At 40.3% G+C, this 25,036-nt stretch overlaps 3 protein-coding genes across 3 annotated transcripts; 2 read left to right on the top strand and 1 right to left on the bottom strand.

Annotated features, from left to right (window-relative positions):
* Positions 1–680: 680 nt before the first annotated feature.
* On the bottom strand, positions 681–4,587 carry LOC104418766 (serine/threonine-protein kinase SRK2E). The gene is made up of 9 exons (XM_010030207.3): positions 3,920–4,587; positions 3,063–3,137; positions 2,861–2,962; positions 2,718–2,771; positions 2,534–2,626; positions 2,208–2,300; positions 1,861–1,965; positions 1,686–1,784; positions 681–1,197 (listed from the first exon to the last, which is right to left on the bottom strand). The coding sequence occupies exons 1-9, from the start codon at positions 4,094–4,096 to the stop codon at positions 904–906; spliced, it is 1,092 nt and encodes a 363-aa protein (XP_010028509.1). The 5' UTR covers positions 4,097–4,587; the 3' UTR covers positions 681–903.
* A 5,629-nt stretch (positions 4,588–10,216) lies between these two features.
* Positions 10,217–17,816, top strand: LOC104418765 (DNA ligase 1). Its single transcript, XM_010030206.3, has 9 exons — positions 10,217–10,670; positions 11,850–11,961; positions 12,041–12,215; positions 13,562–13,712; positions 15,069–15,183; positions 15,329–15,503; positions 16,748–16,801; positions 16,962–17,131; positions 17,379–17,816. The coding sequence occupies exons 1-9, from the start codon at positions 10,336–10,338 to the stop codon at positions 17,499–17,501; spliced, it is 1,410 nt and encodes a 469-aa protein (XP_010028508.1). The 5' UTR covers positions 10,217–10,335; the 3' UTR covers positions 17,502–17,816.
* Positions 17,817–19,055: 1,239 nt separating this feature from the next.
* On the top strand, positions 19,056–21,780 carry LOC104418763 (transcription factor HHO2). Its single transcript, XM_010030205.3, has 5 exons — positions 19,056–19,492; positions 19,609–19,847; positions 19,957–20,326; positions 20,968–21,044; positions 21,196–21,780. The coding sequence occupies exons 1-5, from the start codon at positions 19,297–19,299 to the stop codon at positions 21,385–21,387; spliced, it is 1,074 nt and encodes a 357-aa protein (XP_010028507.2). The 5' UTR covers positions 19,056–19,296; the 3' UTR covers positions 21,388–21,780.
* The last annotated feature ends 3,256 nt before the right edge of the window (positions 21,781–25,036 follow it).

Raw genomic sequence — 25,036 nt, 5'->3', positions numbered from 1 at the left:
GGAGCAGATTTATCTGCACGTCCTGCAAAAGTTTTTAAAATTATGGAATAAGGGTAAGAACTATAACAGATTGAGCAAGTGGGTGATTTGGATTTGGACCGATTCTCTCCTGCTAGAGGGAAGGTGCGCGATGGTTTTCCACTTTGTTTTCGAGCCTGCTCCATAGAACATGCTCTTAAGCTGGCGTCTGTCTCTGATGTCTTTCTTGTAGCTTTGTGGAACAGGATGTTACCTGCAGAATGTACTGAAGTTCTTGCCACTTCCAAACACGAGAAAGACCGTTTATCGTCTTGATAAACTGTTGAACCTCTCTTCTTGCATTACTTGCCTAGAAATGAAGTGATCTGGCCATAAGACCAGCGATTGCCCCTGCAGCATTAATGCCATTAGCACCTTTGTGTCCGTTCCCCTATTCATTAAGGATTGTTGTAACAAACAAGGCCGCCTCCGATGCTCAGCCGTAGGAAACATACCGAGCTATGCTATTCTTCACAATTTGCCATCACAAGTTCGGTCTCGGAGAGCTTAGTCACGGAAAAAGAAAAGATTTGAGTACAACCAAAACATCTAATAAAGCGAGATAGTTTATTTATAGTTTACCCATCAGATCATGCACCTTCACATTACCAAAACAACGCTCCACAAAAAACTTCTCACGCTGAAATTACCAGGCATGCAAGTAGCAAATTGCATTCCCTCAAAAGCAGTAGATATAACAAGGGGGTCCAAATCAGATTATACAAGATTTATAAGTTTAAAGATGCATCTGTGACAAAATGAAACAACATACAGCACAAGAGTTCACCATCATGAACACCACAAAGAAGCATCATCCACCTGACTTCTGATTTGCAGAAAGATATACAATTACCCCCATCATCTTATGAAAGTTTACTGTCACAACTACATTGCATAGATTACTTCGCCACTGCTGTCTATGTCAAGTTCTGGATCTGATTCCAGGTCTTCATCCATGTCATCATCAATGTCAAGGCTACCGGTCAGATACTGGTTGAGGTTGTTGGTACCAGCGGCAGGTATGGTGGCCTCAGAAATGATCCGCATGATTTCCTCCATGCTCTGCATAGGCTGATCTGGCTCCTGAAATTGATTGTTCTTTGTATTCTCATCCATGAGATCCACTGGAAGATTTTTCAGAAACCACTCATGATTCCGTATCTCAGGAATTGTAATCCTCTGGAGCAAAATAACATGATGTAAGATTTGATGAAATTGCAAGATTAGGTTCCTTGTCTGTGTCTTATCAGATGAAGTCAGCACAAAACAAAGAAACAAAATCATCAAGTCTAAATGTATAAAATGACACATGAATGGAGGGATATAACATGAATGTCGAATCAGTGCTCAACATCTTCTGTCTGTTCAAGGCAGAAGGAATAAATTATGTATCAATCCTGCATCCTATCCACAGCCTTAATAAGTGCACATAATTATGTCACACAAGTAGGCCCGAAAGAGAATTTAATGTGAGATTATTTACAAAACCTGACTATGACTTAGGGAAGTTCAGTAAAGTACACAGCAAAAACAGAAAACCCGTCCAAGCTAAGGTGTACAGCTCAAACTAGACACAAACATAGTCTTCCCCTTTGCCTGACATCAAACGGACAGCTACAATCATGCTGACTCCGGACAAGAAAAAGAAAAAGGGCCAGTAAGCTAACCTTTGTGGGGTCAGCCACAAAAATCCTTGAAATCAGATGGTGGCACTCGGGAGAGATATGAACATAGTCAGGAATGGAGTACTGGACATTCAAAATTCTCTGCATGAAGAAAAAAAATCAGATGAGCAGTTCCACACATCAGAAAAGTGACTTGCTAAATTTAGCAATCATTTACTTGTATGGTTCGCCGGAAGTTCTTGGGATCCTCAGGGTCCTCGAAAGGATAAGCACCCACCAACATCACATATAAGGTCACACCACAAGACCACACATCTGCAACCTGATGGCAGTTACAGACCAAATCAAAAGTGTCATATTGCAAAGATTCCGATGATATATTATTAGTCATCCGCAAATAGTTGAATTTAGATTAAAAAGATTACTCAGTCAATATGTTTTTTAAGGAGAATTAGACTTAAAAGAGCCAATAGCAGTAATGACAACCATGAAAGGACCATCAACCAGTCATACCCCAGAAAACCCCAGAGTCTGAATTCACTAGAGGCATGGAACATTAATTACCTTGCCATCGTATTCTTTCTTGAGTAAAACTTCAGGAGCAATATATGCAGGGGTCCCAACAGTTGATTTCGGTTGGGAATGCAGCAAGGACGACTGACAATGATTAAAAAACAAAGAGACAGGTAAGATAAGCAAACAAAAGCTTTTGGTGAAGCATTAAGGAGATGCTAACAGAAGAACACAGCTCTGCCGCATATAACACATAATGAATTGTCATCTCTCCTGATAAAATTGATAAATTGAGCCAATCAACTTCTGTATCCATAGCAAACCTAAACAAATACAAGAATCCCAATCTGAAATTCACTGAAGTGAGCATAGCAGACCTTAGAGTAGCCGAAATCACAGATCTTAAGACGAGGAGCTGGACTGCCATCCAGCAATGTGTTCTCCAGTTTCAAATCACGATGGCATATTTGCTGGATGATGAGTACAAAGGGGGTCAGACTTCACAACTGGACAACATGTCCAAGTGAGATAAATAGAAAAGAAAATCCGAGATTGGCATACCATAGTATGGCAATAGCTAACTCCTGATATAAGCTGTTGAAAAAAGAACCGAGCCTGCAGCAAATGAAGGTATCTATTTACTTGTTCAGCAGCATATATAGCAGGGAGAAGGAGAAAAGATTTGCACAAAATAAATAAAAAACCTCATCTTCACTGAATCTGCCAGCATTACAAATCCTCTCGAAGAGCTCACCACCAGCTGCATATTCCATGACAATAGCTAGATGAGTTGGTGTTAATATGACCTACAGAGAGATGGCAGAACAAGGGTCTGAGGTGACATAACCCAATTGGAAGAATGGCAGGAAAATTCTCACTTGTAAAAGGAATTCACTGGATACAAACCTCTCTAAATCGTATGATGTTGGGGTGTATTAGTGACCTGTGATTAATGATTTCCCTTTGCACATTTTCGTCGATCTGTCGCAAAATAGCAGCATAGGTCACTTCTCGATTAAATAGAAAAAGCTACAGCTCTTCAGCCAAAAATCTAATATATGGGTCTAAAACCCATTCTCTCGACATTCGCATCGTATGATCAAGATCCCGTGCGAACTTAATAATTACAAGGAATTCAAGTGAATAAATCCCTCAGCTATTAGGGGCAATTATCTAAGAATTTACATGACGATTACAAGCGTGTAAGTCAAGAAAAGCAGCAAATTCGAACCAAATTTTGACGGTACCAGCAAGTCAGTCCTCCTAACAATGTATGAAAGCATGACTAAAAGAACAAACTTCAGAGGACTCAACCATGCCCCACCATCATGAGCTGGGGTGGGAAGAGGATATAGTTTCCAAATTTGGACTCCACATATGCAGCTGTAAATGAAGCATATGACTTTTGAACAGGAGGATACACTTTCGAAATTTGGACTCCAGATATGCAGCTCTAAATGAAGCGCAACTCTCGAACGGATTCTGTTTGGATCCGAATAGACGAATGCACCAGCGTACTTAAAAACGTCTCAGCAAGTCGAGATAAGGAGATTCGCGAATCCCAAATCTCGCATTAAATTCTCCACAACGGAGTTCAGGCCACGGACGGTTGAAAATGAAATTCAACAAAAGAATGCCGTCAGCTCTCAAGAACTTCTTCACGGTTCGTCAAAAAACGCGATCTTAAGAACCGCGAAAAACGTCCTTTAAATTACAACGGTAGACAGAGAGACAGAGCGGCAAGAGGAATCACGGCAGCGAACCTTGTCCCCTCTCTCGATGTACTTGACAGCAACGAGCTCATTGGTCTGCCGGTCCCGCATCAGCCGCGCGACGCCGAAATTCCCCGATCCGATGTCGCGCACCAGCTCGTACCGATCGTTGTCGTGCATGATCGGCAAGTCCATCCCGGGCCCAACGGTGATCGCCGCCCGATCCATAGCCGGAAAGCCAAAAGAAAAGCAATCCCCCTCCCCGAACCCGAACGCCCGAGAAAAAGCCTCCCGGGAAAACCTCCGCAAAAAACCCTACGCGGACTCCTCGATCAGTCAGTCAGTCAGTCGCTGAGCTTCTTCCGCATGATCGAGCTCACTTCCCAGCGACGCCACCCCATGCGAGAGGGAGAAAAAAGGCGGAATCGGGGATCGAGGCTGGAGGGGGGAGGGGCGGTTGGGGGGCCCGTGGGGGTGACGTGGCTCGATCAGGGGGTGCTGGAAAAGGCGGAGGGAAGATCGATCGACCCGTGAGGGAGGGAGGAGCTGCTCGCTGGCTGTCGTTCTCCCTTCTTTTTTAAGTTTAAAGTGGGATTTCTTGGTGACGGATCGCGGGGGAGTGTCGCGGGGGTCGGTGAATCGCTCGTGAATGGCGTCCCTCTCTCTCTCTCTCTCTCTAAAAGATTGGGTGTTTCTCTCTCTAGGTAAGCAGCTGCAGCATGCCAGCAGCAGCAGCAGCCGCAGCAGTTCCATATTTTATTTTATTTTTCGCTTTTATCTCTCCTTTTTTAATGCGTCTTATCCAAAGAGCTTCGACGTCAGAGAGGGGAGAGAGAGATACAGGTAGGAAAAAAAATCTAAGACCTTTTCTTTGTCCTTCAAATATTTGACTCTCTAATCTCCATCATGTCTCTGACCAAAAAATAAAAAATCTCCATCATATCGCCTTTGCCCTCCTTTAATTTTTGTCTTGCCTATCCCAACAATAATTTAAGGGATAAATGCATTAAAAGTCCTAAAACTTATCATGAAAATGCAATTGAGTCCTAAAACTTTCAAAAATCCTATTAAACTAAAACTTATCAAAAAGTTCAATCAAGTCCTAAAACTTTCAAAATGTTCAATAAAGTCCTAAAACTTGTTTCGAAAGTGCAATCGAGTCCTAAAACTTTCAAAAAAGTGTAATCAATAGAATGACTTAGATTAAACCATTTTGATAAGTTTTAGGACTTGATTGCACTTTTTGAAAGTTTTAGAACTTAATTGCACTTTGTGACAAGTTTTATGACTTAATTGCATTTTTAAAAATTTAGAACTTAATTGCATTTTCATGAAAAATTTTAAGACTTCCAATGCACTTATCCCATAATTTAAAAAACAAACACTAATGTTTATTGGTGTGAGAAAATAAATAAATATATAACTTGCTCAATCAACGCGCATGTCATTTTCTGATTATATTGCTTCGTAATGAGTTTCAATTATTGAATAAAGGACTATAGAAACAAATTTCTATTATATTGCTTCGTAATGGGTTCCAATTATTGAATAAGGACTATAGAAACAAATTTTGCGAGTATAAGAAATCAAGTAGCACGAATTATAATTGCAGTTAATTATTAAATTGAATGTTGACGGTTTTTTTTTCAAAAACTAATATGGTCATATATATTTTATGACTAAAATTTATGGATTTAAATATAAAAATCTAACTATCTAACAATTCATAAAGTATCATATGATCTTATGACTCTTATGACTCAATTAAGTCAAGCCATTTGATTTATATATATGTTCTTCATCTATTTTCCAAAACCTCTAAATCGATTGTGCTCTTCTGAAGGTTTAAATAACATTGATTCATAAATTGGTACGAATAGAAACAATGTTTTCTTTCACTCCAGCACAATTTGACGTGAAAATCGCCGCCTGAATTCAATCCTTGGCTTTGACAAAAATAAAGAGATTAATACGGACCAGCCTGTAGCTGATCCACCTCGGAGTCACCGAAGTTCCTAGGGGGCGGTTGAGTTGACGAAAATGCCCTTGGCTTTCGGGCGGAAAGGGAATCGGATATTGGGCAAAAATGTGGGCAAACGGAGAGCCCGAGCGGTTGCCTCTCTCCTTCCCTTCGCCAATAACGGAGCACTTTTTTGGGAATGGGCCGCCAGGATTTGGCAAGTACCGAGGCGTTATCAGGAATTTCGCAGCTCACGTGGCATTGTCCAGCACGGGCACGGCTACCGTTCATTTCGACCAAGCCGCTCACAATCACACCACTTGGAGCGAGTTTGTCCCGAGCCCGACCCGGGAATAAGGTCGATGCTATGGACAAATTCGAATCTAAATTCGAATTTCCAGAGATTCGAATTTTGTCTTCGAGGCCATGTTTGTGCACGGAAGAACGATGATGACGATGCCTCGAAGAAGGAAAGTAGAGAGGGGGGAGGGGGGGCATTTATGGTCTTTTACTTACCGGGGAGCAAACGGATAAGGATTCACGGGTTCCGAGGTGCCCTCGTTTCTTGGCTCTGTTTCCACCTTCGGACAAAAAAGCCCGCAACCGCCCGAAAACAGCTGGACAGGACGGCACTGTTGCTTCCCCTTGTTTTCCGACACCCGAAGACAAAATATCAGTTCGACCCAAAAATTAAAAAAAAAACACAAAATATCAGTTCCACTTTTTTTTTCTTTTATTACGTTAATTAACAGTTCTAGATAACTACGGGAACGCTTTATCACCAAAGAGTTTATTTTTGCCATCGATGATATGCAAGAGTGTTTGTAGATATGATTTATTCAATAGCTGTTCATTGATAACTTGATACGTATAGTGAAAATCGTTACTTTCAATATATAATATATCTCATATTCATATAATCATGAGTATTGAACCAATAAATAGATTACATAACATTGTGCGAAGCGCATGTTAACCCAATAGGAGCCCATTAAAGCTTCACCTTCTCATTTCAGATATAAGAGGCTATTAAATTCTCTTGTTTGGTGATAGTCCCTTCCAAAGAAAATAAGGGAAGTTTACCTTCCCCCAAGGTCTCCCGAGTTACCAGATGTTTTTTTCCCCACCTATGAGGGAATACTCCCAATGTTTAATGTTCCAAAATTCAAATGAAACGGTTTGGGAATTAACTTAGGTTGTTGATGTATGCACATGCATAATAGAAGGATTAATCACCAAGGAGTTGACTTTTACCATTGTTGAATATCAAAAGTCCATGTCGACGCGATTTTATCGATAAGTGCCTATAGAGTACATGTTAAATATCAAAATAGGAAAAGATTATTATTTTCAATATGTAATCTATCTCATATTATATATAACCAACACTTTGAAAAAACAATTTTTCTTTGCTTGGTAAGTTAAAGTGTGCTTTGAGGGCACTTGTTAAATAAACTTTTTCATATAAATTTACTCATTCATGTGATAATACTTGAAGACCCTATCTTTGTAAATGGCCTTGTCTTCGACTATTCAAGTACAAACAATAAAAATTTGACCAAAAAAAGTACAAACAATAATTCGACCGAAAAAAGAAGAAGGTACAAACAATAAGACGTGGCTTATTGAAAAGGTCAAGACAATACGATATAGTCACTTTGGATTTGGGCAAGTCCCTAAAAAACTCAAGAAGGAAATAGGCGGGAGAACTGCCCAGGGGTGAGAGATCCTATGCTGTCCTCCATATTCATTCTCTGTTGGAAAGATAAAGATAGACAGAAAATTAAGATACCCTATAGTGGGGAAGGTAGACTTTACATCAGGAAGTGGCTACTACTGAGTAGGCTGGGATAATAACCACCCACGCTTGGGGTGAGTAGAGGTAGGTGAAAATCCCACAACAAACTTAGCATGCCTTATGGCACTATACAAAAATTGTAGGCTAGGTTTCATTCCCTCGGTTTTGTGCAGTGTCATGAGTATTAGAACTAAATTGATTAAAAATAACATGATTTTTCACATTATAAGATATAAAAAATGGGAAAAATTGAAAATAGAGAAATCCCTAGTATTAACACAATGGGCAAGAGTACACATTACTTCAAGAAGCTGCTGCAAATGGAAGCGTGCTGCTACTGCCAGCTGAACTGATGATTTTCTGAATATTTTTGTTTAGTATTCTGGTCGTGAAAATCAAGCAAGGTATATACTTGGCAATTCCAATGAGCTAAACTTCGTCTCAAAGCTTCATTTATCTATTGCCAGCGTCAGTGAGGAAATGATTTTGTATTCTCAATAATTTCATGAGAAAATAGCAACGACCAACCCTACATTTTATGACGTTGTCACCAATCTATGGGCTCTTTTTGCTTCTTCTTCTTTTTTTTCCCATTTTCTCCCCTCATTTTTGAAGTTTATTCAATCTGGGTCACACACTGACCAAAAAAAAAAAAAAATCTGGGTCACACATTTTTGTTTGGTATTCGATTTTAAAGTAGTTTGGATCAAAGTCTCTACACGCCTCTCTCTCTTTTTGTGGTCAGGGAGATCACGACGCGGATGCTTCGGAGGAAAAGAAATTGCAGGTGATGACATTGATTACTTGTCAATTATGTGATCCAACGTATTCTTTTTCACAATATAAAATTAGTTCATTTGAAAGACGGAAAACATTTTTCGTGAAAAAGCAACAAATTTTTAGATTGGCCAAGAAAAAAGGAAATTACTTTCCCTTAATTTCCAATCAAATGAAAAATAAACCGTTTTTTAGAAAAGGATTTATATGAAAAATATATTTACCACCACTCGCGACAACCGTGATAGTTAGAGCTTTCTCCCCCACCGAGAGGAGAGGGGTTCGAAACCCCGCATTCCCATTGTGCAACTCACCCGTTTGGGTTTGATGGTGATCTAGTTCGCCCGAGTTTACCCCGTTGGCCGGCGTTAACCTGCACGGGAATTTAAGAGTAATAAAAAAATATATATATATTCCCTTATTATGAAATTTTCAGTAAAACAAATATGATCTAAATTATATTGGTATTATGGAGAAAAGTAGTGAAGAAACAAAATCACTTTCTTGCCACTTAATATACTAACAATTTAAGTGTTGGGTTTCGACTTCCACGTCCTGCAATGAGGTAGAGACCAAAATTCTGAGAGTGAGAGTTAGAGTATGAATAGAGTAAAATAATAAAAAATAATAAAATAATAAAATAATAAAATAATAAAAAATATATATATACACACACTAACAAAAGCACAAGTGGCCAACTTACCGAGAAATGTAGATATCTTACTATAGAAGGAATTGAATTCTGGTTTTAACGGGCAATGTTAAAGACTCTGCTCCACCTATTCGCAATTTTTCAATTGAGCCCATGAGGCCTGTCTTTTGGGCCTCATGTGACCGGTCCCAACAATTAGGTTCAGGTGTCTGTCTCCAGGTCCCCCACAAAAGCACGATCACAGGGGCATTTCGGTCCATACGGTCCAGGTGCCATTCCTCCACCATTGTCCCTCCAAGTCAGTTGCCGGATAACCGGTTGGGTAATAGTTAATACACACGAATAGGGACAATCCTAAGCCTTAAGGGAGTTACTTACGGATCTTAGGTTGACTGTGGCTTCAGATAATTATGAGAGGACAGGATTCGAACTCTTAGTTTTGAGGTCATGAGCCTCACGAGTTGACCAATTCCAGCAAAAAAATAAAATTTTATTACATAGAAAATATTTAATTATCATTGTAATTATTTTACTTAGTAATTGCTATACATGACGATCTAGTCGATTTTCGATAGTCTTACAAAATACAGATCGAACAAATATAGTGCGCATGGATATTGGGTAGTTCTATTTAGTACTTCCTTCATCTATAATGGGAATTAAATCTCTTCATTGTACAATGTATTATTATCTTGCCCATTTACATATTTGATTTCTCCAATTGGAAAGGGTAGGTATTCTGAATGATGCCTAATTCGATAGGAAAAGCAATCATTATTCTTTTTGCACACAAGTATTCAAGGGTGCACTCAATGATAAGGATACATTTACCTAATTTCGTCACTGACTTTCCTTCCCTCCTCACGCTATTCGCTTTCCTCTGGCAAACCCAATTAAAGAAATTCGAATCCCAATTCCCGTTTTGCTCCCCCGGGTTCATAAAGTTCCGTTCAGTTCCGACCAACCTCCAAGGCTCCAATCACGTCGACCGGTCAAACCAGTTGGCGGAAACCGGTCCGACTTTAGAGAACAGCTTCCACTTTCGAAAGAGCAAGGGCCGGCCAATCGGATTTTTGTTGGCGCAATGCCGCAAATGCCCTCGCCCCCCTAACCCCGCTTGTGGCCGTCTTCGCGGTCGCCTTTTTAAGTCCCCAAATTGGATTCAATTTCTCTCTATTGCACTCTGCATGAGACGCCAACTCCGAAGAATCTCTTCTCTTCTCTTCTCCATCGGAAACAGTCGTCGCCCCGACCCGACCCGACGAGGAAGGAGGTGAGAAATGGTGTCGGAATCGGACCTCGCGAGCCGGCTCCGGGAGATCCTCCGGAATTCGGACCTCGACCAGGCCACCGCCGGCTCCGTCCGCCGGCAGCTGGAGTCGGATTTCGGCCTCGATTTGTCCGACCGCAAGACGTTCATCAGGGAGCAAATCGACGCGTATCTCCAATCCATCGGGAATCCGGAGGACGGCGCCAATGACGACGGCCAATGCAGCGGGCCCGACGTCAAGCGAGAAGAGGATGGGGAGGTGGAGGAAGATGGAGAGGAAGAGGGGGAGGAGGAAGAAGAAGAAGGAGATGATGAAGAAGAGGGGAAGAAAAGTAAAAAGAGGCGGTAAGATTCGGGGTTCTTTCGAGCATTTTCTGTTTTCGGAATGGCGTATCGTTTCGGTGACGGTTATTTGTGGATAAAAAAGGCACCTTTTTTAAGTTGAGACAGTGGATGTAGTTTTGGGTGTGGTCGAGGGAGACGATGATTGCCGATTCTGGTGCTGTGAAGGTCAAGATTAATCAGTGCGATTTTTTGTGTTTATTCCGTATTGCACTTTCCTTTGTCTAGAGTATGCCTCATGCTGTTTGGTCATTCTCTGTAGTTCTTTGATTACGAGTTATTTGGGAGTTCGGACAGGGAAAGTGAGCAAAATTTGAAACGTGGCCTTTCCGTTAGAATGCTGTTGTATGTGCAGGTGCATTGGAGATTTTGTTGTTCTCCAAGTGCCATTGGAAACTAGGCTGGATATTTGGGGGTCCTATTTTTGGCCAAGACTTCCGCAACGTGCTACTTTTTACATTCCTATCTTTTCTTGGAGCCAATGGTCGAGTGGAGATTACTCTGTTTATGTCGGTATTTAGGGGTCAGCTTTAAACATTCTAGACTTGCAATAACGTTCCATTGTTGCATGCTGGTTAACCCAGATGAATGGTCACTTTAATCAGATGTTATAGGATATTCTTGGACTCTTGGTATGTGCCTATCGACAAATCATGTATCGATTAGCTTCCTTATCAGATTGGAAGTGCATCACTCCTAGTTAGAGATTGAACTATATGAGAAGGAAGTTGTATCATAACCTCTGTCGGTGATCATTCCTTTGCTAATAAAATCGGCGAAAGCAGTATTCTGGTGGGTTTTTCCTATTTCTCAAATGACTAGTTGAATATTGTTAACTTTCCATTTGTCTGCTGACATTATCCAGTTTCTTATGAAGCTACCAAAACATTAGAAACATTTAAATGCATTACCACTTGCTTGAAATTGAAGTTAACATTCGAAAATTCAGGTATGAAAAAGGATTCTCAGGTAAGAGTTTGGGAAGTCTCTTAATTGTACTTATTGATTTCAAGTCTAAATAAACTCATGGATTTTTCTTTTGTGGGGTTTTGTGAAGTACTTGGCTAATCATTTAGATGCCTGTTTATTGTAATGGATGAATGTCACTGGCACTGATCTTACAGTCTCTGAGCTTCAAGCCGATGATTCTAATGGTAGTCCCTGTGAATGTTATTTCTCTAGTTCGGCCTCTAAGGAAAAAGTAAACAAGAGGAGAGGAGGATTCAATAAGCTGTGTAGCCTCTCTCCACAGCTTCAAAGTTTTGTTGGAGAGTCTACATTGGCCAGAACAGAGGTAAATCCAGTAAAAAGGATTGTGATTTGTCGGAAGAGTATAATACACCTCATATTCACGCTCTCCTTTCTTAATTTAGGTTGTGAAGAGAATCTGGAATCATATCCGACAAAAAGATTTGCAAGATCCAAGCAATAGGCGTAAAATATTGTGTGATGAATCACTGCACAAGCTTTTCCATGTCAATTCTATTGACATGTTTCAGATGAATAAAGCCCTTGCCAAGCATATATGGCCATTAGACGCCGATGATGGTATTTGTTTGATCCTTTTTTGAGTTACTGCTGAACTTTGGCTTTGAGGCTAGATATCATTCTTTGCTTTTAGTTTTTATCTTTACTGTATAACATGAGTGGTTCCTGCTTTTGGTACATAAACCACCATGCTTCCTTTTGATTTTGGCCTGATCTCTTCTATTTCGCTCTTAGTTCCTTTTTATGAGGTGTCGAACATGATATGAGGGACTCTTTCCTGCCTTTTTTTTTTGACCTCAGTTATAGAAAGAAATATTAGGTCTGTGTCACCTCTATGGCTGTCAAAACTGAATCAGTTATGGTGAAGGAGTCTATAACGTTTGTTAGTTGCAAGTTTCTTTTTGGGGGCTCTGAATGTTTCATTCTGATTGGAAGTAGTTGTCAGTGGTATAGTTTAAGTAGTACAGGTGCCATATGTATAGTCATTCATGCTACCAGAATAGTCATACTTTGATGTCTAAATGATCATTCTTCGACGTATCAGTGGCATGCCTTTGATAGTGTCCTTCGTTCATATTCCCTTACTTCAATAAAGAAGCCCTGCTCCCTAAGGGGCTCCAGTCTTATCTGGTAATTTCGTGTTGAAGTTTCACATTGTGTGGTGTGCGGAGGAGCCAGTCTTGTCAAGCATCCGAGGAACTGCAGAATTTTTTTTTTTTTCCATATTGGCTTCCGAGCAGTCCTTTCACTACTACCTCCCATCCAGATCAGATTGAATGGATTCTGAGGGAATGGGCATTACTTTAGTTTCAGGGTGAAGGCCTTGATGAAACCTTAGCCATTTCCTGAGGTGAGAGTTGAGAAGAGCTACAAGTTGAATTCAACTTGAAAGCTGTCTGTGTTCTGGTTCATGGAACCCCTCAATAATGCAGGACAGAGGAGTACTTGATTTTTTTTCTGGAGTAATGCGAAGACAGGTTCAATTGCACTAAATCATTAAAAAAAAGAAAGCAGCTCCTAACTTTGAAAAATTCATCTCAAGTTGGGACTTTTAAGCGAATTAGTTAGAAACTTCCCGATATTGTGTCCTTCAGTTGGCAGTTTGAAATAGTGCAGCCAGGCAAAATGCCCTCTTCTTGATGCTTAAGCATTGTTCGTTCTCTTCTGTGCAACGTGGTCTTGATTATTCTTCTCTAGCTATGATCTCTTATAGCAAACAGAATGACAATGTAACAATTGACACCTTCAAGGCACCTTTGTGGCCTTTCGTTTTGCATGTTCTTTCAGTCATATATATGGTAACACAAAGTGGAGGAATATGCTTCTCATATGCTTTTTATCCCTCCTGGATGGGACACTGTTATCATGACTCGATTTATGGGCTAAATAATCAATGTGAAACCCAGAAAATGCAATAAAGAAGACAAAGAATGAGGAGTCTGTTGACTCTCACTCAGATGGAGAAGTCAGCAATGCTATGGAAGAAGCTGAAGAAGATGAACAAAATGAAAATGAGGAAGAGGAAGAGATGAATGGACGGAGAAGCAAGAAAGGACGGTGAGGCTTTCTACTTTCCCGTTCTTCCTTTGCAGCCTGGTCTTTTGGTTTTTTATCATGTGAAGATTTGCCTGCAATTGCCACAAGAAGTGATTTGGATGGTTTTACTATTTATCAGTCTTTAAATTGGATTACATTGTATATGTCCTCTAAGGGAACTATGGTCACACCATTTTTTAGGCAGGGATTGTCCTATTACATCTGGTTTTAATCGTTCCCGGGATTACCTTTAGGCAAAAATTTACTGAATTGGGTTTCAGCAGGGAATTGTGCTGGTGGTTCAGTTAATTTTGGACCCAAATTTTTTTCTATTTCTGAACCTTAGCCTGTTTTTGGGGGTCCGGATAATAACGGGCATCCCGTCTGAAAATAAAAGCAACAAGGCTCTAGCATTCTGCTGGGTGGACTGATACCAGGACCTTTTGGTTTATGGTAAAGCAGGCTGATTAGCTGGGCAATGTAGTGTGTTGTATCTGCTTTGGAAATATTCATCCCATCAATATTAACAACTGTGCCAACGAATTGATCAAAGGGCTAGCTGCTTCATTCTTTGATCTTGTTCAGAGGCACAGTGGTGAGATAAATGAGTTTTCCCAATTCTTGTAACCAGTTTCTTAAGTAATTCAGCTTAGTCATAAAAAGAAGTTAGATTTTGGGTGATAAATTGCTCTCTTTTTTTTTTCTACTCTAAGCTTTCTTAATGATTATTAGATGTATCCTGCATGAGATTTAACTCTATTAACAAAAAGAAGACTTTTGCCAGTGGTAGAATTCACTCGCAGTGTGGCGGCAGTGAGTTGCTGTCACCTGTTTGCAGATAGGAATTAGTTGGAGATCCTTCCTTCTGGGTCCTTTCTTTTATAATGATCGTTTATTTGAAGTACTGAGGTGCTTCAGATGGTAGTTATTATGCTTTACTTGGCATTAAGCCCTCTAAGTCAAAGCACCAACTTTTACCATGGTTCCGTACTTTCTGTTTGTTCAAAAGAGTCCCCCAACTCCAATATTATACTGAGAATGGAGATATGGGACCTTGGCAAGTAGGCTTTCTTGTATCTTATATGAATGGTAAAGGGTGCTTCTAATCTCATGATCGGTTCATGCAATTTAACTTAAAATGGTAGTGCAGGATTTTGTGATATATGTTGTGCTGCTGGAATTTATAGGTTGAGGCCTGTTTATAGTCAAGCTTTACATATGTGTTCTAGTTTGTTCTTTTAGTGGAGACATCTGTGGCTTCTTTTTAGGATGACTTCAGTTTTGTACTTATGGATAAGTGATGTCGTTGTGGTGATAGGTAACTGTAGACTGGTTAGTGGTGCTTTTACTTAACAACTTCGTGTTCTTACCTGTTAGGTCTTCTAAAGAGGACAAAGGAGTTAAGAAAAGAGGTGGTGGGTTTAATAAATTGTGCAGTCTCTCTCCCCAACTTCAAGTGGTCACTGGGGAGCCTGATCTGGCTAGACCAGAGGTAACGTTAGTACTTTTTGAAAAATCTTGCAATAGGCTTTTCGCCTGAAAACACCCTCCCATCTCGTTATGAAACATCCTTGACCCAAGGAAAGTAATGCAGGGTCCAAAATACGTTACATTAATATTATGATATATTGTTTTAGGTTGTGAAGAGGCTTTGGGCATACATCCGGGCAAATAACTTGCAAGATCCAAAGAATAAGCAAAATATCGTTTGTGATGAATCACTACGGTCCCTCTTTTGTGTGGATACTATCAACATGTTTCAAATGAATAAAGCCCTTTCCAAGCATATTTGGCCATTAAATGGTGGAGAAGGTAATTTTTTTAACTCGTTTCATTATAATGTGCAACAACCAAAGGAGATGTTCACATGATATTTCGTTTTCATTTCGTTGCCTTTGTCTCTGGTCTGTCTGAAAAAAATGCTTATCAAAATTTACCTGAGTAAACATGTTTCTGCTACTTGCTTGTCTGACTAGGCTGTTTGGTGGTGGTAAAATAGAGAAACCATTTAGCGAGCGAAATTTGAAAAGATGATGCTATTAAATTGGAATCACTTTGTTGTGAATTTAGCATGGGCTTTGGAAATAGCATGAGATACCATGCGAAAAAGAAAAGATAATAATGTGAGAAGATTTTATTGACTTTTAACTTGAGGTATCTAAAAGACACAGATTGAATGGCCTCAATATACGTTATATCCATTTTGTTCTATGGTTCCACTAGTTTCCTCTTCAATTTTGTTAGAAATCAGGAGAAGAAGCCCAAAGTCCCCAAGCAAGAACCCACTAACACCCTAACTATAACCTAGTTGCCGGCGCCTCCACTCATTGAAGCTATTCTCTCTCCTCCCCCAACCCCCTTGTCTCTCTCTCTCTCTCTCGGAGAGCAGCCTTTGCCTAGATGACCTTCATGTGCGACCCCCGCCCCTTTCTCACCTTGTCTGCTCGCAAGCTCTGTCAGATCTTGGATATTGCTGATTGAGGTTATGCAATCTCCGGATTGTACTTGACATCCTGGCTATCATTCACCCTCTGAGTTGAGAGTGGCAATGGTCAATAGTCTTCTATCCAAGGTGACAAAGTTGCAAAGAAGGCCTAGAGGGTGTTGGGAAAGAGACACATGTACGTGGCTGCCTTGCTATGGGGGCTGATGACAAGAGGCTGCTGGTGTGTCGCTATTGTCAGAGGCGACAAGGCGTCCAGCAGTCGGTGGTTTACAGTTACGGTTTTGGTCGAGGTTTTCTTTGTGGATGGCTTAGAAAAGCGACTGGTTCTTTGAAAGTAAAATGGCAATTATGTTATCTGATGTTAGATGCAATTTGATGGAAATTATGTTATCTGATGTTAGATGCAATTTGAAGTCTATTTACAAAGTTCAGGGTGCAAAATAATGGTTGTGAAAAGTAAAGAATGCAAAATGAAATTGAAGGTGGAAAAGATTATGGTTTTCTTGAATTTTTTCTTACAATCATGTGGCCTTTCTCTATAGCAATGTTGTCTTATGCTTTCTTGATCTCATGGTAACAAGATGGTTATTTCATTACTTCTGATTGCCAGCTCCTGAGAAGAATTCTCTAAAGGAGGAGAGATGTCAGGCAACAAGAGATGAAGGTGAGGTGAAAAGTTTAACTGTTTGAGATGATTAATATTTTGGTTAGTGGTTTATTCACCACCCTTGGGTTCCATGTATTATTGAATTGTGCAACCCTACAGAAGAAACGGCCTAATTCTAGTCATTTAGAAAAGTTATATGTTCATTTACTCGGTCCAGATGAAGAAGAGCAGAAAGATGAAAAGCAGAAGAAAAGAGGTTCTGGTTTTACTGCCCCCCTACCCCTCTCAGATGCTTTAGTGAAGTTCTTTGGCACAGGTGAAAGTGCATTATCTCGAGCTGACGTCGTAAAGCGAATGTGGGATTATATAAAACAAAATGATTTGCAGGTATGTGGTGGCTATTACATATCGGAATCTTTCCTTTTTGATTTGATATTGCTGAGTAGGTGACATTCATCATGTGATAAACCACAACTTAACGGGGGTGGTGTATGACTTGTCCAGTTAATGTTTTAGTAGGTGTTTATTTTTCTCAATTGTGAACATATTAGTACTGTTATTGTAATCCGACATTGATTTGAAGAAATTATATTTTATTTTTTGGCTCTGACAAAGTTTTCTGTTGCTCTCATAGGATCCATCGGATAAGAGGAGAGTTATATGTGACGAGAAACTGAGAGAACTTTTAGAGGTCGATTCTTTCAATGGGTTCTCAGTCTCAAAGCTTCTCACGGCGCATTTTGTCAAAGGCAGGTGACTAAGGCTACTTGAAATGTACATATTTGAAGCCCGCAAGAGGTGGGCAATTTTGTTTAGCAACAAATTTCTCATCACAGTCCAGTAGCTTGTATTTTCCTCACTGAAAATATATATGGCCCTTGGCATTTTGTTGTTCTATTCCTTGACCTCTGCCAGTGCCTTTATTCATCTGATTTTCATAAACGTCACAACAGAAGTGTCTGGAGATCACTCTGTTTGCTTGAGTTTGGGAACAATACGGTGATATGTATGGTTACTCTTTCTTCAATTTTGCTGCGGACCCAGTTTTAAAGGTTCGATTTCCATTCTTTCAGGAGGATGTGGCTTATGTTGTTTATCCTAAACTATAATGGGTTATTCGGATATTCAGGTCCGTTACAAACTTTGTTTGTCTGGTTAGCGGTGATATCTTTTATGGTCTCATTCACTTAGGTTAGTTGGGAGAACTTCCACAAATTTGGGTGAAAGAAAGGGCTTTTCTGCACTCCTAGATGTCATTTGGATGCTGGACTCTTCTCACCCAAGGGTCTAGCGCTTGTTATTCTTACTTGGATCTTCCGAAATTTTAGTTAGCGCGAAATATTTTGAACCTTTCAGAATATACTAATATTTACATGCGGTCAGATATGGCTGTTTTTATAATTTTTCAGAGAGATTAATTTTTTCACCGAGTTAGATTTTAGGTTAAAATCGTCGAAAGAAACGGCCCTTTAGTGCGCACGTCGAAAGCTGTATACATTATGCAAATTTCGAGTTTTTGTTCAGCTCAAAGAACAACGTACCGTACATGTCGTCGCCAGATTTGACTTTTGCACCGTCGGGTGGATGGAGGGGGGAGCTGGTGATGTGATCGAGAATGGATCAATACTCAATAGAGCCAATTTGAATTTCTCCGTCGTGGCTCATGGGGCCTTAAAGGGTCGATTTCCTCTTCGGATGGAACAGAGACTGGGACAAGAATTTTTCTTGTAGAAAGATCTTTTTCCCTTAGAATCTAAGGAACGTTGGTCGAATCTTGCTGTTATCGGGGCAAGATATGCATTGACTTATGAAAGAAGGAAAAGAAAGATGTGAGTGTGAAACATGGAAAAAGGATATTATAGACCCACGCCCACCTAAAACTTGTCAATGATGCCGGTATAAACGGAATGGAATAAGGATCAACTTGCGAACTATGCCGCGTGGTGTCCGGCCCAGGAAATGCAAAGGAATTGAAGTGGGTGGAAACGAATTGCCTCAACTTTCTAAAAGTCGTTATTTCATGAATAAAAAATATACAGAGAAATTCTTTTAAGAGAAATAGAATTTGCATTATAAATTGACTTGCTTTCAGCAAAACGACCGGAAACCCGGAAAAGAAGAAAAAGAAAAATGAAAAAGGAAAAAGGACAGGACAGAATCGATCTTCCGGTAAATTTTATCCGATCATAGAATAATGAGAAAATAAAATAAAATAACTATAGAAAGTAACATACATTGTACTTGGCGGAGAAACAAAAAGGGGGAATGGCCCAGTTTGAAAACATAAATTATAGCAAAAGAACCGAGGGGAGGAGGCAAATTGGGTGGATAGGACGCGACGACCCGAGCAGGAATCTTTCCGTAAGGGAAAAAAAGAAGAAAAAACGCGACGACTGTGTCCTCTTTCCCCTCCTCCTCCCTTCCTTGCCCGAAAAGAACCAAGAATCTTCCCCCGCCTCTCCCCATCACCGCACTGTTCTCAAGATCTGACCGAGTCTCTCTCCCGGCGGCGGCGGCGGCGGCGGCGAGGCGATCGACGCGGTGGCCCGGAAATGTGTTCGGCTTCGGACTCCAGCCCGCCCCCGCCCTTCGTGCCCAGGACCATCCGCCACTTCCTCACGGAGATCGCCGACGTGGGCGACGGATCCTCCAGGCTCGACGACTTCGTCGAGAGGTTGGAGGGCGAGCTCGACAAGATCGATGCGTTCAAGCGCGAGCTCCCTCTCTGCATGCTCCTGTTAAGCGAGGGTCGGTCAGCTCGAGTGAAGTCATCGCCGCCCGCGAGAGTTATCGAATTTTTTTTAGTCCCGGAGGGGAATTACTAATGGGGTTTCTGGTGTTTGGTTTTTTTCTCTATCTTGCAGCGATCGAGGCTCTCAAGAACGGGTCAATGCGACCGAGTGCACCGAGCGCTCGGCCGGTTCTGGAGCAGTTCATCCCGTTGGAGAATGATGCTGGCGGGAGCGAAGGGGTTGGAGAGAAGCCGAAAGACGAGAGGAGATGCACGACGAGCTCTCCCAAGCTGGTGGACACTGCGGAGAACTCCTCCTCCTCCTCCTCCTTCGATTTAAACGAAAACCCTAAAGCAGAACTCCAGACTGAGGTATTTCAAGAGCCGAAAGAGGTTTCAGGAACGACATGCCTTGTCCAAATTATGCTTATCGATGAATTGAGGTTAGATAGTGTCCGATTCATATGTTGTGCTGCGTTAGATTGTTGAAGAGCAGAAGCTGGCCGCGTGCGAAGATCAATCGCAATTCCGGACCTGTGAGAGCAGGAATGCAGACGCAAGACAATCGCACCCCTTGTTCCCTTCAGCTATGGCTTCAGGTGAACTGGCGGAGATTCCGTTGCATGGGTTTTTATCCCTCGGGGTTGGGATCAAGAACCCCAGCGAAGAATCATCTTCTTCTACCGGTACAGTGAGTGGTCGCAGTAGGACGATTTCCTCGGTCGACTGCAATGCTCCATCAAGTTCGAGGGGCGGAAACCAACAGACTGCCAAGAAGCGGAGGCGGTCCTGGTCTCCCGAGCTGCATCAGCGCTTCCTCGATGCGTTGCAGCAACTGGGTGGCCCGCAAGGTTAGGAATTTGTGATGCTAAACAGCTTTGGTCGCTTTAACCGTGATCTCATTTCTGTCTAAGAGGAGGTTCAGGAGCCTAACCTATTTGCGTGATTGGGTTTTCCTTCGATCCAAACATGTGGGTCGTGGACACTAACACGTGTATTGTCCTCAGGCCTGCAAGTTGCAACATCCTTTATCTATTCTTTAGCGGAACCAAAAACATCTTTCATCTATTCTGAACGTGTTAGAGGGAAGAAACCTTTCCCAAGTTCTTTACTTTTTCAGCTACACCACCAACTCACATAGGAGGATGCCTTGAGATTAGCAAGGGTTTTTTCTTGTTCCAAATCGAAATTGCAAGAAGTTTAATTCCTTTTCCAAATTTATCCATAGTCTACTTCCGATTGCTACTTTCGCACATATTTGAGTTTTCTAGAGAATGGAATTTCCTTTCCGGAAGACTAGTACGATCATATCTGTTCGCATCATAACAATGGAAAGATGTTGAGATATATGCTGGTTCTTGTAATATAGACGTTCGACTCAATCTGTTCTTTTCCTTGAAACTCAAATGTTGTGACATAACTACAAGAAGGTGCTCGACTCTTTGATCACTTCCTTTGTAAGCAGCTAATAATTTACACTTAACTTCTGCAGTTGCAACTCCAAAGCAGATTAGAGAACTGATGCAGGTCGATGGCCTTACTAATGATGAAGTCAAAAGTCATCTGCAAGTGGGTTTGTGAAACTCTCATCTCTTCTATTTGCGTTTCATTGACTTTTAGGGAGAGTGAAAATATCTCTATGAAGGGGCAACCAATGAATAACTTGTTTGTTCTTTAAAATAAGTCTTTTAAGCTCAATTCTTGGTTTGTCTGATTGCAGAAGTATAGGCTTCATAATCAAAGACATCCCATCAAAGCTTTCCGATCACAAAAATCAGGCATTCAGACGGTTCTTCAGATGGCAATGGATATTTCTGGTGACTCCTTGAAGATGACCGGTCCCCAATCTCCTTCTCCTCAGAGTTCATTTCACATTGGGAAATCCCGGGTTGACCTCCCACACTGCCAGTGACAGCATGGAAGAAGATAGAGAACTGCGAGATCCATAGCTTGAAGAGCAAAATTGATACGCTTAAGAAATGAGTTTTCCTACTCTTACAGCACAAGTTTTTCAGATAAAAAAAGGTATATACATAAAGGAGCAAATGACAATTACATATCACACATGCCAGACATACATACTTCTGTACAAGGTTGGATCAGAGGCTATCAATTTTTGCAGGATCAGTTCTCTTCACTCAGAAATTTTTAATTCTTATTGTGCCTTTCTTCTGCTTATTTTGGCAATCTTATTCTGACCTTATACCTGTATACATTTCTTGCTATGTAAGTATATAGAAGCATCGAGGCCTTGATTGAGTTTCTCGATATGATTGACATTTCTCCAGAATAGTTTATGGGTGAACTTGCAGTCTATTACTCATCAGATTGAATGGCAGGTGAGTTCTCCACTACAGCTTCTAGTTTCTTGACTCGATGATGGTAATTCTGCATTTTTTCTCATGCAATGACCTAAATTTCACTGCTCCCAGCATATCCTTATCTTTATTTAGTTGAAAGTGTGAAAGGCAGTGCATCATTCTTAGGGATTGTCTGGGAATCTTCCTCCCTGAAAAGTGATTTCTTTCTTTCTTGCTGGGGCGAGATAGATGGAGACGCCATTAGAATTGTCCTGCCTCGTCTTTTATCGTCACAACATGTCAATTTCCTTCTATCATCATAGCACATCATTTCAGGAAGGATTCAGTATTTTCACACTATATGAACTTGAGGAAGAGATCCTGTAGCCCATTCGTGTTTTCTTTTTTTTTTTTTTTTTTTTTTTTTTTTTTTTTTTGGGGGGTTCTCATTCATCAAATCTATTGATTAATCTGCCTGTAAGGGTGGGTGTGATGTTCATTACTAACGTATCTGACGCATCAGTGGGAATACCGAACATGGTTGGAGGATCCTTGTCACCGAACCTCAAGAATCATCCATATGTCCTTTCGGACGATACGCCATATTTTTGGATAAATAGGTAATATTATGTTCAACCTCAGGAAAAGAAGAAGCTAACGGATAGGGCTTTATGCATGGAATGGGGCGGCGAGTGAGAGGGGGCCAATCATAGGTGGCCACGTTTTAGTACCCCGAAAAAGCCCAACCGGCTAGTTTTTGCAGCCCTTCTTTTACCTCCCCATTCAGAATCCAGACATCCTAGGCTATGAATTTCAATGTACCCAGGATTGATCGTGGACAAGAAACGTTTGAAAGGAGGTCGGCTCTAAATCAGTCCTGTATGGATGAACCTCTCGACAGGGTGTTAATCAAGTTAAAGTTACAGAAATGTCAATGAGGAAGTAAACTTAGTTAGAGTAAGGGGAGGAGCTAGATGCTGCTCATGCGACCTACTATGTCCATCGTCTGCTGTACTAATCAATTGACTACATTTCACAAAACCACTGAGCCCCTTTAAACAACAGCCTTCCATTTAAAGCCATCTTGTATCCCTATAACTGCTAGCATCTATATTTTATAATTACATAATGAAAAGCTCTTCTTTAAAGATTATTTCTATAAGGGACATATGGTATTTTAATTTGTAATAAATCAATCATTCTCCTTACAATGGGTATTTATTTTATTTTATTTTACATTTTCCACTCATTTTGTTTTCAAGGAGAATTTGTACTTGCCTCATTAAACACCATGGGATTTCTTATAACAAAATAGTTTTTATGTTGCAAACTATTGACTGAACATTTTAACATTTTTTGTCACTCTTACTATAAAGCATTTCCCTGAAAGATTTTTGTTATCTTCTCCCAATATTGCAATAATTTGTTGAGTGTATACAAAATTTCCCTATATCAAATAACAACGGAAATTAGAAATTTTTTAACTATTATTGAGTTTCTATTTTTCACATTGATGGATAAAATAAACTTTGAATTCTGCCCTTCCCATGTTATCGAAAAGAGGAAGATTCATGCGAAGCAACATGCAATTTGTCGAAATTTTTTCATCAAAAATAAGTTCGTATTCCAAGTTCACATGAATGAAAAAAAAAAAAAAACTCTTAATAGTCTAATAGACACGTATGCTTCTAGTAACTGTATGAATGGAGAATGCACAATCCTCAAATGTCGACATCAAACATAAATGTATGAATAGAGAATGCATGAGCCTCAAATTTCAGGATCAAACATTGAAAGGTCACTCTTCAAATTTCAAGATAAAAAATTGTAAGATCACAGAGAAAAAAGAAAAAAAAAACTGAAAGTGGGCAAACTTTGGAAAAGTACAATAATCTAATCTTCTGACTTGCGAGCACTAACTTACCATGCCAAAATGACTATCAGCCAAAAAAGTTTCTTTTAAATCGCTTTATCTCTTTCTTTTTTTAAGTGAAAAAGGAACTTGATAAAGCAATAATGAATTTAAGCACCCGTACTGAAGTGGTGCACCTCTTGTCTCGTCTTTCCAATTGTTCAATCCACTAGACAAATTGAGTGCCAATTAACTTTAGAAAATAATGCAAAGTGCTGATTGAAGTATCTATCCTTAGCCTGCCTTATGTGGACATCTGTACTTCCACTGGCATCAACATGAAACCCTCCTATCACTCCTCCTCCTCCTCCTCCTCCTCCTCATCCCTTATCTTCTCATTGACTTTTTTTGTTTAAGATGTCATTAGGGTCCGACCCTCTCCAAATAAGACCTCATTTAACAGAACCCTTTTGGCACGTGCGCTTTGTTTAATGTTTCCACACTACCTTTCCAAATCGATTTGCCATCATCAAATATCGCGTCAACTGAGAAATCTCCATTTCTCTTCCCCCGCACCAAAAGGGAACAAGTGAGAAATCTCTTGCTTTTCTTTGATTGTAAAGAGAACGGTCGGGTCGGTTTGGTTAATTAGATGAGCTGATTTTTGTTTTTCTGGAGTCGGGTCTTAATCAATAAAAAAGAAAATGAAGGGGATATGTGTTGATCGTTGAGGTGCTTGTTCAAGTTCAGCTGGTCACCCTTTCAACCTTTTGATGAAATTGTCCAGCTAGAAGAAGAAGAACAAGAAGAATGATAAGAAAGACAAGAAAAGAGAAGCCTTTTTGATGAAATCTCCAAGGAAATTTAGATCCAAACACGAGGCGCGAAAATTCCTCGTATGTCATCCCCTGCTTAATGACAATGAAATCTATAGTGCCGAAGCAAGCAATGTGATCGCTGAGTTAACCTTCCACTTCGTATAAACAAACGTAATTGGACAAGCACGAGACGTACCGAAAAGCATGCTCAAGCAAGTGCTTTTTCCAGCTCCTTTTGAATGAGAAAGTAAAGGAGCTGCTTCCAATTGCTTAGTTGAATACGGATCTGCATCGACTGCAACAGACTTTTCCACGTTATGAAGTGAAGAACAAGTGCGGGCATCTCATGTGCGGTCTCCCCGCTCAAAATTTGGCTCTTGTTTCAATTTGTTATAGGTGTATTAATTTGAGATTTTTTATTATAAAAAAATTAATTTTAAGTAAATTTGTCACATACATATCAGTGTGGAGTTTTTTTATAATAAAAAAAATTAGTTTTGGATAAAATTTTTAGAAGTGTTTTAGTTTAGGGTTTTTTGTGGTATTAACTCAATAAATGCCACATTGGGCAACACAAATCTTAAACGACCA

Source organism: Eucalyptus grandis, chromosome 9 (assembly GCF_016545825.1).
Source record: "Eucalyptus grandis isolate ANBG69807.140 chromosome 9, ASM1654582v1, whole genome shotgun sequence".
In the NCBI taxonomy this organism is placed as follows: domain Eukaryota; kingdom Viridiplantae; phylum Streptophyta; class Magnoliopsida; order Myrtales; family Myrtaceae; genus Eucalyptus; species Eucalyptus grandis.
This window is presented reverse-complemented; position numbering and strand designations above follow the sequence as displayed.

Bases quoted from the DNA above. Each gene is read 5' to 3' on its own strand.
- LOC104418766 (XM_010030207.3), bottom strand. From the start codon at position 4,096: ATGGATCGGGCGGCGATCACCGTTGGGCCCGGGATGGACTTGCCGATC. The intron at 1,966-2,207 runs GTAATTAATGTT...AACTGCCATCAG, and splicing joins AGAAAGAATACGATGGCAAG to GTTGCAGATGTGTGGTCTTG. The intron at 1,785-1,860 runs GTAAATGATTGC...TTCTTCATGCAG, and splicing joins ACTTCCGGCGAACCATACAA to AGAATTTTGAATGTCCAGTA.
- LOC104418765 (XM_010030206.3), top strand. From the start codon at position 10,336: ATGGTGTCGGAATCGGACCTCGCGAGCCGGCTCCGGGAGATCCTCCGG. The intron at 13,713-15,068 runs GTGAGGCTTTCT...CTTACCTGTTAG, and splicing joins CGGAGAAGCAAGAAAGGACG to GTCTTCTAAAGAGGACAAAG. The intron at 15,184-15,328 runs GTAACGTTAGTA...ATATTGTTTTAG, and splicing joins CTGATCTGGCTAGACCAGAG to GTTGTGAAGAGGCTTTGGGC.
- LOC104418763 (XM_010030205.3), top strand. From the start codon at position 19,297: ATGTGTTCGGCTTCGGACTCCAGCCCGCCCCCGCCCTTCGTGCCCAGG. The intron at 19,493-19,608 runs GTCGGTCAGCTC...TCTATCTTGCAG, and splicing joins CATGCTCCTGTTAAGCGAGG to CGATCGAGGCTCTCAAGAAC. The intron at 19,848-19,956 runs GTATTTCAAGAG...GTGCTGCGTTAG, and splicing joins AAGCAGAACTCCAGACTGAG to ATTGTTGAAGAGCAGAAGCT.